We start from the raw sequence: 12,830 nt of genomic DNA on the forward strand, positions 1-12,830 counted from the left end.
CAGAGCTGGGTGGAAGCAGAAAGATTGTATGTGGAAAACTACAGGCTACCTCCTCTGTGTGAAAGCACGTGATGTGTTACAGAGAAACTGAAACACAGCAAGAACAACCCGCACCCCTGCAACCCAAAAGACAAAAACACACAAAACAACCCTGGTAATATTAAATCAAGAGATGGGCTCATACCATTCAATTGTGTCTGGCTTCCAAAGAGTCCAAAGCACACAGGGGCTTGGTTCACTCCATTATGAAGTCAGGGGCACCTGCAAACGTCTGACCTTGGGTATGGGTTTGGATAAGCCACCCCTACAAAGTCTGAGGCTGCTTGGGTCCAGGATTTGGGGGTGGATTCATATCTCTGTAAACCCAACCACTAGAATTGGATTTGGCATGGAAAAATCCAGTGGGCTCAGTTAGCAACTAATGCCTCTGCATTGCCAAACTGGAGAGTCTGGGGTCCCGGACAGGCAGGGTCTGAGAGCACCAAGGAGGCAACACACTCAGGCATTGGAAGGCAAGGGGACCTCACATTATGGGACAATTGGAGAAGCATGGATGGGCTCCCATGGGTCTCTTAGGCTGCTGGTGGGTGGACCATCTGGCGAAAAGGGCATTAAAAGCAGGAAAATCAGAAAGGATTTTCAGGGTTCCAAATGGGACTTGGGGAAATAAATATACAATGAGATACTGAAAACCTGACCTGTGCAGACTGCTTTTCTCTGTATTGAGTCTGCCCCCTTCCCATGTTACAGCCCATTCCACTTCATCAGTCCATGTGCTCCACGGACACTTACTGCTTGGGGCTCATGTGTCTACTACCTGCTAGAGTCAACCAGGAGAAGCACCATGTGTGCAGAGGACAGTTGTTTTTGCAATGCTCTCAGAACACATCGTCAGCGCTACTCATGCCAATAAGAGTCTGTCAGCCTTCCCATTCTATGTTCCTGGTCTTTTTCCAGGCTATACGTGTGTCATACCAATTTGCCCTGGGCAGTCACTTGGCATCTACAATATCGATTCACATGCCAAGTTTTTAACAAACACATCAGAATAAGCTGTTAGGGTATTTGAGTTTATAGGAATAATAATAATAAAAAACCCACTTTGTTTTTAAGATGCAGTTTTTGGCAACTAATTCAAAACCAACGTAGCTCTTAAAACATGGAATTTGACTGCTGGAAGCAGAGGCATGCAAAACCCTGAATGCCTATGTATGTAGCCCGTGAGATCCCCAGGGCACAAACTATGCTTCTGTGTCTTGCATAGTCCTGAGCGCACAGTGTGTAAATGAGTTCGGGGGGGTGGGGGAGGCCTCGGCCCAATTCCCAGTGGACATGTCTACATCACCAAGAAAAGGCACTATGGCAACTGGCACTACTAATGCCATCCCATTGGCACTCTCGGGACGGCTCCAAGGACAGAATGGCCAGGGCAACCAGGCTATCCACTCACTCTTAATTAGGTCATTTCAGGACAGGGTTGAGGCACATCAGTGAGGCGGTCTGGAGAAATTTGCACTATAGCGGACTCTGCGTAACCTGAAAATCAGTCCCCAGGGCTGTGTCAATCTTTCAGCAGCACTAAATTCATAGGATGTATATATTTTTTATAATCTATACCGGATATGTCCTTAATTACAGGCGTCCAGCAGTCAGCCAACATTACACAGTTTTATGGCTTACTTATCATAGCCAACTTTGGAGGGCGTTAAAAAAATATTTCTGCTATAAGAAAATTGCAAAGCAACTCCCGACCCCCAGTGAGCTCTTGCTCAAGTAAGCAATCAAAGGAACGGCTAAAATTAATCAGCCAAATAATTATTAGCAGCATGACAGGAGAATCTACATTGTGCAGCTGAGATTGTGATCCCATTGTTGCCAGGGAGACAGCCTGTCCAGGCCAGTCAGGTGCTGTACATACACATAGTAAGTGACAAATTGTAAGAGCTTCAGGGCTGGTACTAAATAGACAAGATCAAGATGGGTGGGGAAAACAGCGGCATACGCAGGTGGAGTGACTTACCTAAATTCATACAGTGGCAGATGGTTTCCTGAATTGCAGCTCAGTACCCTAACTGCTGGATCACGCTGTGTTCTGGTAGGAGAGAGAGTTTAATGGTTAAGCAAAACTATGCAAGAAATTACATGATGATATGTTAAAAGTATTTGCTTAAGTCAGGAATTTGACCTGCTGGAGGTGGCAGGATGCATCTCCTGTTGAAGATCAGACTTGAAGGGACAATCAGCATACACCCGTGATCAATCCATCCATTTAGGTTTGATGCCATACCTGTCACTGCAGTGTCCAAGTGCCTAGCCAGCACAGGTGAGGAAATGCTGCAACCAGAATGTTACTGTATCTAGGGTGAAATTCACTCCTGAACAGAGGGCCAGAGCAATGCCAATGCACCACTTACACCCTCAAAACAGGGCTCAGGTGGGATTTAGGAAACATATAAGGGCAAATTTTACCCTTAGCAAACACATTCATAACAGCACCCTTTAGTGTGGTCTTTGCATTTACATAGCACCTTTCACCCAAAAATCTCAAAGAATTCTGCAAACAGGTGAGTGTCATCCTCATTTTACAGATAGGGAAAGGCACAGATTGATAAGTGACTTGCTCAAGTCATGCAGCAAATTGGTGGCAGAGAAGTCAGGCCTCCTGATTCAAATCCCCGGATCTAAATGCTATAGAACTCCACTTCTGTGAACTATTACAAACAAAGTAAGGTCTTGTCATTTAAACAACCCCTTCCTAGCTGAGCATAATTCCCAAAATTAATGGGAATGTATCACAGGGGAGAAAGAGGAAGGTGATCGTATCCACGGGACTCAGATCCATAATCAGAGTCCCCTCCTGGCATTGCTCTGCAATGTTTGCTCGGTGATGGTATATTGGTGCCCAATGATGCTAACTTACACCTATTGTACCAAATATCAAAAAGCAACGTAAAGCTGTTGAACAGCGTTTACACTCTGGAGCTCTCAGACTGAGCACAGAAACATTAGAATCACATACGACAGCAACAAAGCAGGTACAGTACAGAAAGGGCCTGGGCTTTACCAGTGAAGCCAGCTAGACTAGGAACTTCCTTGTATTCTCTGCTTTCGAATGCATGCTCTATTGAAAGGGGATTCAGTTAAAGGAAACATTCCTCTCAGAGGAACCAGATGTTGACCGTGCAACATAGAAACAGCTACGCAGACTGCTCAACAGGCAGCAGCCACGTTGACTTGAGCTCCACTCAAAAACCTGGGAATGTTTGCCAGATGGCAAAAGGCAAATGAAGGAGAAATTTTATATATACAAGCCATATCCTCCGTTGGCGTAAGTCAGCGTAGCTCCATTGTAGGCAATGGACATGGCTGATTTACACCAGATGAAAATCTGGCTCACGTTAAAGAATTTTTAAAAGTGTTTTAAATAAACAAAACTGAAATCAAATTAAACCATTAAATAACACTACTGTCCCATTTCATACTCAAATATGTCATGGCTCTTAGAACAAGGTTCTGCCTTTAACATAAATGGTGTTTTTAAAGAGCAGCTCCTTTTATCACACTATTCTTCAAGCAGATTTTTCATCCAGGGCTTTCATTAACTTTGGAAAAAATGGTCAACCTGAAAGGTTTTTATTTATTTAAAACATAAGCTCCCTAAATGGCTTCTCTTTTTGTTTGTCTTTTCCTTTAAATATATTAATTTCAGCTCAATCAACTAAAAGGTTACATAACAGTTGTTTATAATGATTGTCACATCAACCCTGAAACTGATCGCTATAGCTCTGATGTTACATAAAAGCATTTTATTTTAAACTGTGGAAAAGATGAAGTCTGAACTTGGAGGGGATTTTTTTTTTTTTTTTTTTTTTTACACAGTTCTGTTGTCTACTATGTAGTGTAACAGACTTCTCTTTCTGCAGGATTTTATTCTACCCAGTTCAGATATTGAGGGTCTGTTTTCATGCAAATACACACTACCAATAATATAGTTCCCATCTCTCTCTCTCATGCTCTCTCTCCATTCTATGCAGAGCATAGGGCCTTCACCACGGCCTTCCATCTTTGCTGATCTCCTGCTGCAGTCTTAACTTCTTCCAATGCAATTCTGATAGCTTTCTATTCTGCTTCTCTTGTGCGTTTCCATGTTACCTTGGTTTACCTTATTGCCTCTTCCCTTGGGGCTTCCAGTCCCATATTTAATGTAGTTTCCATGAACCCCTTTAAAAACGGTTCAAGGAGATTACTCAGTTGAAAACAAGTTAGGGAAGCCACTACCATTACAGCCCCAATTCAGCAAAGCACGGGATAACAGTGCATTGATTGAAGCATGTGGTTAAATGCTTTGATGAACTGGGGTGGCAGTGACTGCTCCTAATCTTTGGAAGTGGCAGTGTTGCCCTTTGACGTCAACGTGTGCAGGATCAAGCTTTTAATGGAGATCATTTTATGCTGTCCAGGGAAAAGCACTAAACTTAGAGGTGGAAAATGTGATCATTTTGTGGAGGGGGGGGGGGGGGGGTTTCCATTTTTTGTCAAAATTTCATTTTCAACATAATTTTTCAGGAAATGAGCTACAATTTGCCCATGAAAGCAAGACCTGTCTCCTCTACCATCCCTGCTCTATTTCATATGACATTTGGTCTCAGCTGGGAGTTTCTTTTCCCCAAGGAATTACATCCACCAAGCCTTCCATCTTGTTTTATATCTATAAATGTTGGCAGCACACCCACAATCATCAGCCCTTGGGCGGAGTCTTAATCACATCCCTTCGGACAGAGCACTGTACCACCAACGCTAGAATGCACTGAAGTCATTAATACACTGAGCCAACAAATATTGAGGGTCATATCCAGCCCTGGAATATAAGCCAGTGCTGACCCCACTGATTCCACACTGACTCGACATTCACAATGAGCTCTGAGGTCACAGATTGGATTTCCTGAGCAATTGATGAAGCATGTGGCAAAGCCTGGATGAAGAAAGGCCAAAGAGAAGTTCTTAAGTACTGCCCGCTGGCCTGCTTTCCTGAAGGAGGGACCCAGTGTTCAACAAGTCCTATCCTGGGGTTACAAATAAATAGACACTCACACCCTAGGTTAAAAAACCCAGGGTCTGCTAACTCGAGTTCTACTAACCCCAGGCTCACGTTGTAGTGTAGAAATACCTTAAGACAGAGTACCAGCTGCTGAGGCAAGGTCTTTAATACAGAAAAAGTTTCACATCAAATTGAAATGCATATTTGGATGTGTATTGCAAAAGTCCTCTTCCCTGCACACTCAACTGACCTCTTTGGACTTTGAGATCTATCCAGGGAATGCACAGTGTTGGTCCTTCCTCATCTCAGCAGATGTTCACGCTGAGGCTCATATATTGGAGTGCTGGCTTTCACTCTGTAATAGTTTGTTCAGAATCACTGCCCCTTTCCGATTTCAGTCTGCATGCCTTCACAAGGACTGTCTAAGGTTCCTATTTTCAGAATCCGAAGAGTTCTGAAGAGAGTCTGACCAGAAGAGTGTCAACTTATAAATCTGTCTGAAACACATTTACCGGAACCCCATCCTACAAACAAAACACAAAACGAATTATGATCCAACAACATACACCACTCACGAGGCAAAGTTTTCAAAGGGGAAAGTAAGAGCGCAAAACATGTAAAACCCAAGCAATACCAATCCCCCCTCCAAAGCTCACCATGGATGCTTACACTGTACTCTGGAATCTCACTGGCTTTCCCATTTATTTTTCTAATCCCAATTTCAGATGTGGAACACAGCAAGGATTGGACTGCTAGCATGTTCATCTTTGGCAGTCACATTAGCCCATGGGAGGAATTGCAAATATGCAGGTGGCTAAGTAGAGTTTTAAACATTTGAGTCAAGCTATTCCAAAAGTCATGTGCCTTGACACCTGTTCCCTAGCCATGTGGAGAGCTAACAAGTGTTATAGTGCAGTCAGGGCCAGGTGGACTTGTGAGAGGAGGACTAGTTTAACTGCAAGGAGTGACAGAGATGGCATAGTTTAAGCCTCCTTCCTCTGGGCTTGTCCCATGGTCAAACCAAAGCTCATAGCTGCAATCGCAAAAACTCTGTCAACTGATATTTTAAACATCTGTTCAGAATAGAACACGCCTGTTTCCACTGGCTTTCCACCAGTAAAACCACATTCAGAAGGGAGCGTCCCCCTGCCTTTTTCCTGCAGAACATAGGGCAAAAGAATAGCAAGAATCATATGTATGTATACGAAAGTCAAATGGCATCAGGCACTTTTTTTAAATACTCCTTATTCAGGCAGTCTCCGCAGTCACTCATTAATACTCACTTCATTTAAAGCCAGCTTCCTTCTGAAGGGGATGCTGAAAACAGTTGGTTCGCACCTTATTTAACTACTCCAGACCAAAGTCAGCCCTAACATAAAGGCCTGCAACCCCACTAAGAGTTGTACCTGCTTATACCAGATCTAAATTTAGTCCGTTGTCTGTACTCTAAGGCATATTTTGGTATGGTAAAGTAACGACACAAAGCAACTGTGTACTCCATAAAACATTAATATTTTAATGAAAAATCTTAGCTTCATGTTTCTATCCAAAGACACTCAAAACTAGTTTTTCCTCCGTTCACCCCTTAGTTTTGACCTATAAGGGGACCAGTTTGGAGATTTTTTTTTTTTTTTTTTTTGTATTTTAAAACTTTTTTTTTTTTTTTTTTTTTTTTTTTTTTAAAGATTAAACAACCAGGCTAGCAAAAAAGTACCCAATACATACTTTTCTTATATCAAACAAGCTAGTATTTCAGTACAATGTAACTATACAGAATATATACATTACACATATGATCACAAAGCAAACACTGCAGGCTCAGAACAGATTTGAAAAAACATGATATTCACATTGATTACAAGAACTCTAAAAATGATTGTAACGTTGAAACGGCACTTAGTTTACAAAAAAGTCACAAAAATATATATAGCCACCAAGAACTATGGTTCCTGAAAAATACTAATAGCCAGATAGTATTATATAAAATGTGAAGTGTATTTAAACATCGTATACATAAAAACAAAAACAAAAACAAACATTTCTGTTAAGTCAATAAACATGCCAAGTAATCTAGCTGTGACCAGCATCAACAAGAGAAGCTGTACTGTGTATGAGATGACGACTGGATATACGGCTGGTGACTGGAGACTGGCACAGTTAAAAGGGTTGCACTGTTATTAAAACACACACAGAAGCCCAATGATAATTTAATTCACATTTTTCCTCCAGCTTTACCCTCCCCCTCCAAGGGTTCCACCAAAGGCCAGTGCCCAGAGAGGCAAGGCACTGAAAAAGCAGGGCAAGGAAGCCATCAAGGACTTTCTTGTAACCAGGGCTATGGTCAGAATATCAAAATCATGCATTAGTTAAACAAAATGGTCAAACAAAATCTCTTCTGGGGAATTTATCAACCCTCAGGAAGACTATGGTTACAGTTTCCACACAGGCTGGCAGCACCAGAAACTGATTTTTTGTGTGTGTGTGTGTGTGTGTGTGTGTGTGCAACCAGATCTGTAGGTAAGCCCTATAGGATACTGAATGACTATGGTAGCACACACTGAGTTAACAAAAAGCCAGAGCTTTATTTAACAATTACTGTTCATTTTTTTGTTTTGTTTTTTAAAGTTCACATTTTATGATTTATTCTCTCTGAATATTTTGCACCATCTATGTTCTGATGGTGACCTCTGATGTGCCTGAGGCACAGTCCGACCCCAATCTGTGATTAATATGCTATGGAGTACATTATGCCCAGAATCGGAGATTAGAATTGTTCTCCAATAACTGCAATTTACTTTGTAAGAAACCCAGTGTTAAATAATTTTAAATGACATTTTATATTTACCATATTTGACGGTGAGAGCAGTACTTTCTTTTGCCCACAATGAACTATGAACAGAAGGTGCTCCCTGCATCTGCATATTACCTATGCCAGCCAACCCATGCAGCGTACACAAAGGTCCTACTCACCGAATTGCATATAAAATGCTACAGTATGCCTTAAAAAGAGCTTGGCAGAATTCTCATGCTCTAAAGTCTTTGGACTGGAGGGGGAAAACCAGAAACCAAGAAGTTACTGAAGCCCACGTATAAAAACCTAAAGCCATATCTTAAAAACAATAAAATTTTATCCTGTAAGGGACCTAGGGACCATAGTTTTATAAAATATATTTTACTGCACTGGCAGCTATTACTTTTTTAAAAAGTTTAAATTCACACCTTTCAGACATGTGAAAACCAGAACCATTTTCAAACATCTAGTCAACTAATCTCTCAGTATGAGAGACTTGACCACAGTACTTGCCAGCTTGACAACTGAACTTAAATTGTAGTGAGAAAGACAAACCAACAGGGACACAAAAATTTAAACCTGTGATAGTAAAACTGTGTTGCAGAAAACTGATATTCCAAGTAGTACGGGGGGGAAGGAAGCTTAATCAATGCAAATGTTTCCCCATTGACATTAATGGGAGCTGTGTGCGGACGCATCAAAAGGAAACCATTTCTTGGCCAAATTGGCCCGGAAACAGATGGAGCAACTGCTTCTGCTCTTTCCCCTCTCTGTGGGGGGAGAGCCCTACCTCTGCCCCATCCCATGTGGCACTGTCCCACACAATACTAGGGAGTGCAGACCAATATCCCTGAATCCTACTCCTTACCATATAGCAAAACCAACCAGATTCAGGGCCCTTTACTTGCATAAGTGGGGGGGGGGGGGAGGGGGGATTTTCCACTTAATGCACAGATTGTCTTCTGTACATGAGAAGGTTACACAAAAGGAAAATATACTCAAACCATTTTGTGAATACATTTGGAGAACATTCATCAATTCAACAGTTGCTGCAATGGGTGCTACTGCATCAGTAGATGAAATCCCCTCTATTTGGAAGAAACTCTAAACAACTTACTTTTTAATGAAAATATATAACTTAATTCCTACTATCTACTTTTAGAAAAAGCCGTTCAGGAATCAAACCTCTGTGACAATGTATTTAAATGACGTTATCTTTCAGGTTTAATCCCTAACGTAGTCTAAGGCATGCTGCTTTCAGTTTACTTAGACATTTATCTCACTTTAGAACCTAGATACCCAGCAACAGAGCTTGATGTAAAATGTTAGAACATTTTAAATCTCTCCTGTGAGGGACATTAGTACTCACAAGAACTGAGCACTTCCAGAAAGACAAGGAGAAAAGAAATGAAACAAGATTTACATTTCATTTGGACTCATCTCCATGGAGTAAGGATACATACATTAACAGGAAACAATTACAAATACCAACCAAAGAACAGATTAGAGCTACAATACAGTCCTTGTACCTATGTGTTCTCCACAGCATTTCAGACAGCAATTAACCTTCTGACAAAATTTTAAGTCCTCTAAAAGCCAGTTATTCTAGGTGCGTGTATTCTGCATTTGCACATCTCATGATCAGTAAATTGTGTGTTATGATTGATCTTGTCCTGGGTGAAAACCATCTTTTTTTGGCAGAAGGAATAAGTCCATCCATGTTTGATGCGCTAATTCATTATGCATTATACTCAGTGGGACAGTTGTAAAGTCTGAGTTTGTGTGTCTACCTAAGTGCTTTTTAACTCATGACTGACTAAAAAAACGTCATGTACAGGGAAGACTTATACTTTTGTAATAGAGAATTAAAGTTTAGTAACAGATCCTAGTTTTATCAAAAATATTGGGGGTGGAGAAGAGAAAAATATTTAACAGGCACTGTCCTACCTCATTGTATTCTTAATTATAGAAATCAGAAGTGGACGAGGACTGGTCACCTGATCCAGTCCCTTCAGTGGATACTGGACTATTTCATAGTACAGTACCTTGAACAAAAAAGTTTGTTTTGCTCCAAGCCCTTTACAAAAGGCCGAGATAGACATAAAATGAATTGTTAAGAAATTTTCTGCAGCACTTTTCTTAAAATCCCTTCCGATCTGACAGAAAAAAAACCCCAAAACCAAAACGTAGCTTCAGTAATTTGGAAAAAACTGGGATCTTATGATTCTGCCCCCATAAATGCAGGGTAGGGAAAACTTGTTTAAAGAAACACTAGAAATGTGTAAGTGTGTTATTACTTACAAATATTACCAATGTGCAACAAGTTTTACACTAAAAACAACGAGAGTTCTGTGGCACTTTAAAGACTAACAAATTTAATATTTGCAGGCATAAGCTTTCGAGAGACTTCAGCTCTCTTCTTCAGATGCAGTAATATTAAATTTGTTAGTCTTTAAAGTGCCACAGAACTCTCGCTGTTTTTGCTGTATACAGACTAACACGGCTACCCCTCTGGAAGTTTTACACTGATTTGCTATCAGCAGATATTTCAGAGTTCTACAGATACATTAGAACTGCTGAAGTCATTGCACACTGAACAATCTCGTCAATTGACCTCTGCACCTTCCCCTCTCCCCCCTTTTCTTTTTAAACATTTGTTTTTCTCTTTCAATTTTGTGTATGTACATGTATGAGTGAGAGAGAGAAGGACCCTTCTGGAAGGTAAGAGTGTACCGAGTAGGTTTAAAACCAAGGGAGTCTGACACATGTCCTTGGAATACAAAGGTCAGGTAATTACTTAAGCTCTCAGCATGCTGTGGGTTGTGGAACACAGCTGTTTGAGTATCAGAATTAATTTCATCAGCAGCCAAAGAACTAATACAATCCCTAATTTAAGTTTCTAAACTTTATGATAACCCAAACTGCCTGCAACAAAATGAGAATCACTGCTGTGAAAATCCTATATGCAAAATTTAGTCTTTTCTAAATATGGAAAAATGAAATTGCAAATCTTTCACTTTATTGCTTGCTTGAGCTGTGTTATGTAGCTGGAGTAATGGCCTTTAATAAACTAACTTGGCAAAGAGTTGAAATGTTTTGAAGCAGGAACAATTTATCATTGTTATATAGGGTTTTTATAAACAACCCCCTGTTGGGTTAGAAACTTGGCCTCTAAAAAGAATAAATTGCTTGTTTTGTCCAAAACAGACTAACAACCTCAGAAAGCATACATGCATATGTATAAGCATAAAAGTGTGCAAAAATGCACAAAAGAGGTCATTTTTTCCCTTCTGTAAACTCTCTCTAGGCAGCTTTTGGAGATTAGTGATATGTGTGATATAGAGGAAAGTGACTAGGACTGCAAACAGTCTGGCCATGGTTTAAGAATTTTAGTTTGGGAAAAGTTTTCTTTTCTTAAAGGTGGTTTCCTTTACAGAAAGATACGATGACAGATTTGTCAGGCTTGTATGGATTTATATTTTCCTTGACTGTATGCCTCGCCCCATATAAGCAAATCAGAATAGGTTATTCGAATGAGCAGTTTCTAAAAGGAGTGGAATATCAGAAGTGTGAGTACCTGGCAGGACATCACTCAGTTTGTCAAAAATGATTCAGAGATTGTAAAGGGACATTTTTAAGAAGGATGATACTGTTAAATGCTTACAATTTCCAACAAAAGGGTTATAGTAAGCAGTTTGAAAAACAGTAAGGACAAAGATAGGATATTTTAAGCAAAAGATTAAAGCTAACCAAAGTTAATCAAAACTCTGCTCATTAACAGACTTCAATGCATTCTTGTACTTGTCATTTTAAAAGCGTCTTCTGATTCTCTCCCTTTACCAGAGTGTCTGCAGAAGCATTAGAAACTTAATGAGCTGTTCTAATTGTGGAAGAAGAAAGTTGAAGTGATTTCAGTCGATTGCTTCTTCTTTAGAAATGCATCACAGCTTCTATGATGCTCTGACAGGATCTTATTGTGCATTCAGTCAAACATTTTCACAGAACTGATCATTCAGTCATGAAAAATAATGTAACATCTGTTGCGGTTTTCTGTTTAAAGTGTAGCTTACAAAGTAAAAAGGGGAAATCTCCCCCCTTTTGTTAAAAAAATTAAATTAAAATGTACAGGACCAAACACAGGCACTTTCCAAAGAACAAAAATGAAATCAAACCATGTATTATTCAATAGTAATAGAGGACAGCTCTGATTTCGGGGGGTCATCACTGGTTGCCTCCGCACTGGCATTAGTCTTTGGCTGTTCCGGCATGTCTTCCTCCTTCTCTGCTAACCCACCCAGAGACCCCAAGGGGAAAGTGCTTTCGCAATTCTGAGTCGACGAGACCTGCGAAATGACAGGCATGTGGACAGAGGAGTTGTTTTCAAACCCATGATCTCCTAGCTCATACTGCCCGAGGGTCTCTTCCTGCTCCTGGTTTAAGTAGTCCGGGACTAGGAAATCACTAGAAGAAGGGCAAAGGACAGAAGAGAACGTTAACCTTTCAAAGAAACATCAGATACAGCTGTGCTAACTACTGCACTGCACAGGGAATAAAGAAACTACTTTCACCACATAGGGCTACAATCTTCACAATAATATGCTTCACTAAGTGTTATAACTCAGTTCTTATTTACATGTTTGGAGAAGCTATACCTGGGATAGCAATTTTTGATGGTTTATGCAGCCGTATTTCCTCAGGGGTATCTTCAAATCTGTATTTGAGCCCCTTGATGAGGATGGGAATTGATGTTTGTATCACCATCTGGTGCAGAATGCCTCCATGCCAAAAAAGGAGCGCTGCATTTTTAAATTTTTTTTTAAAAAACAAACTGAATTTAGTGCAGGTCTATTCAACCTTTGTAGAGGGGGCAAGGACTACCAGAGAATCACATGCAGTCTTCCTCTCAGAGGGCAGGGGTCCAAAGACAAAGGTAATTAAAAAGGATAAAGGAAGCAAAAGATGTAGGGCTGAGGTTTGGGGATAAACGTGTAATAAAAGTTT

General features: G+C 40.5%; 1 protein-coding gene across 9 annotated transcripts in view; it reads right to left on the bottom strand.

The window, feature by feature from the left end:
• Positions 1 to 1,947: 1,947 nt before the first annotated feature.
• The window catches only part of ZBTB44 (zinc finger and BTB domain containing 44), a 51,704-nt gene continuing 40,821 nt past the window's right edge, over positions 1,948 to 12,830 (bottom strand). For 4 of the 9 annotated variants that reach the window (XM_067563990.1, XM_067563986.1, XM_067563983.1 and 1 more), the window contains one exon: positions 6,532 to 12,290. In XM_067563990.1, the coding sequence (XP_067420091.1) occupies positions 12,008 to 12,290 (283 nt within the window). In that variant the 3' untranslated portion in view covers positions 6,532 to 12,007. Of the gene's footprint in view, positions 2,093 to 4,781; positions 6,196 to 6,531; positions 12,291 to 12,830 lie in introns of those variants that run through there. The other 5 variants (XM_067564008.1, XM_067564002.1, XR_010922808.1 and 2 more) reach the window with 4 other exon arrangements.

The sequence above is a fragment of the Emydura macquarii genome, unplaced genomic scaffold (assembly GCF_026122565.2).
Source record: "Emydura macquarii macquarii isolate MOO-44397 ecotype Brisbane River unplaced genomic scaffold, CSIRO-AGI_Emac_v2 contig_312, whole genome shotgun sequence".
NCBI classification, from domain to species: Eukaryota; Metazoa; Chordata; order Testudines; family Chelidae; genus Emydura; species Emydura macquarii.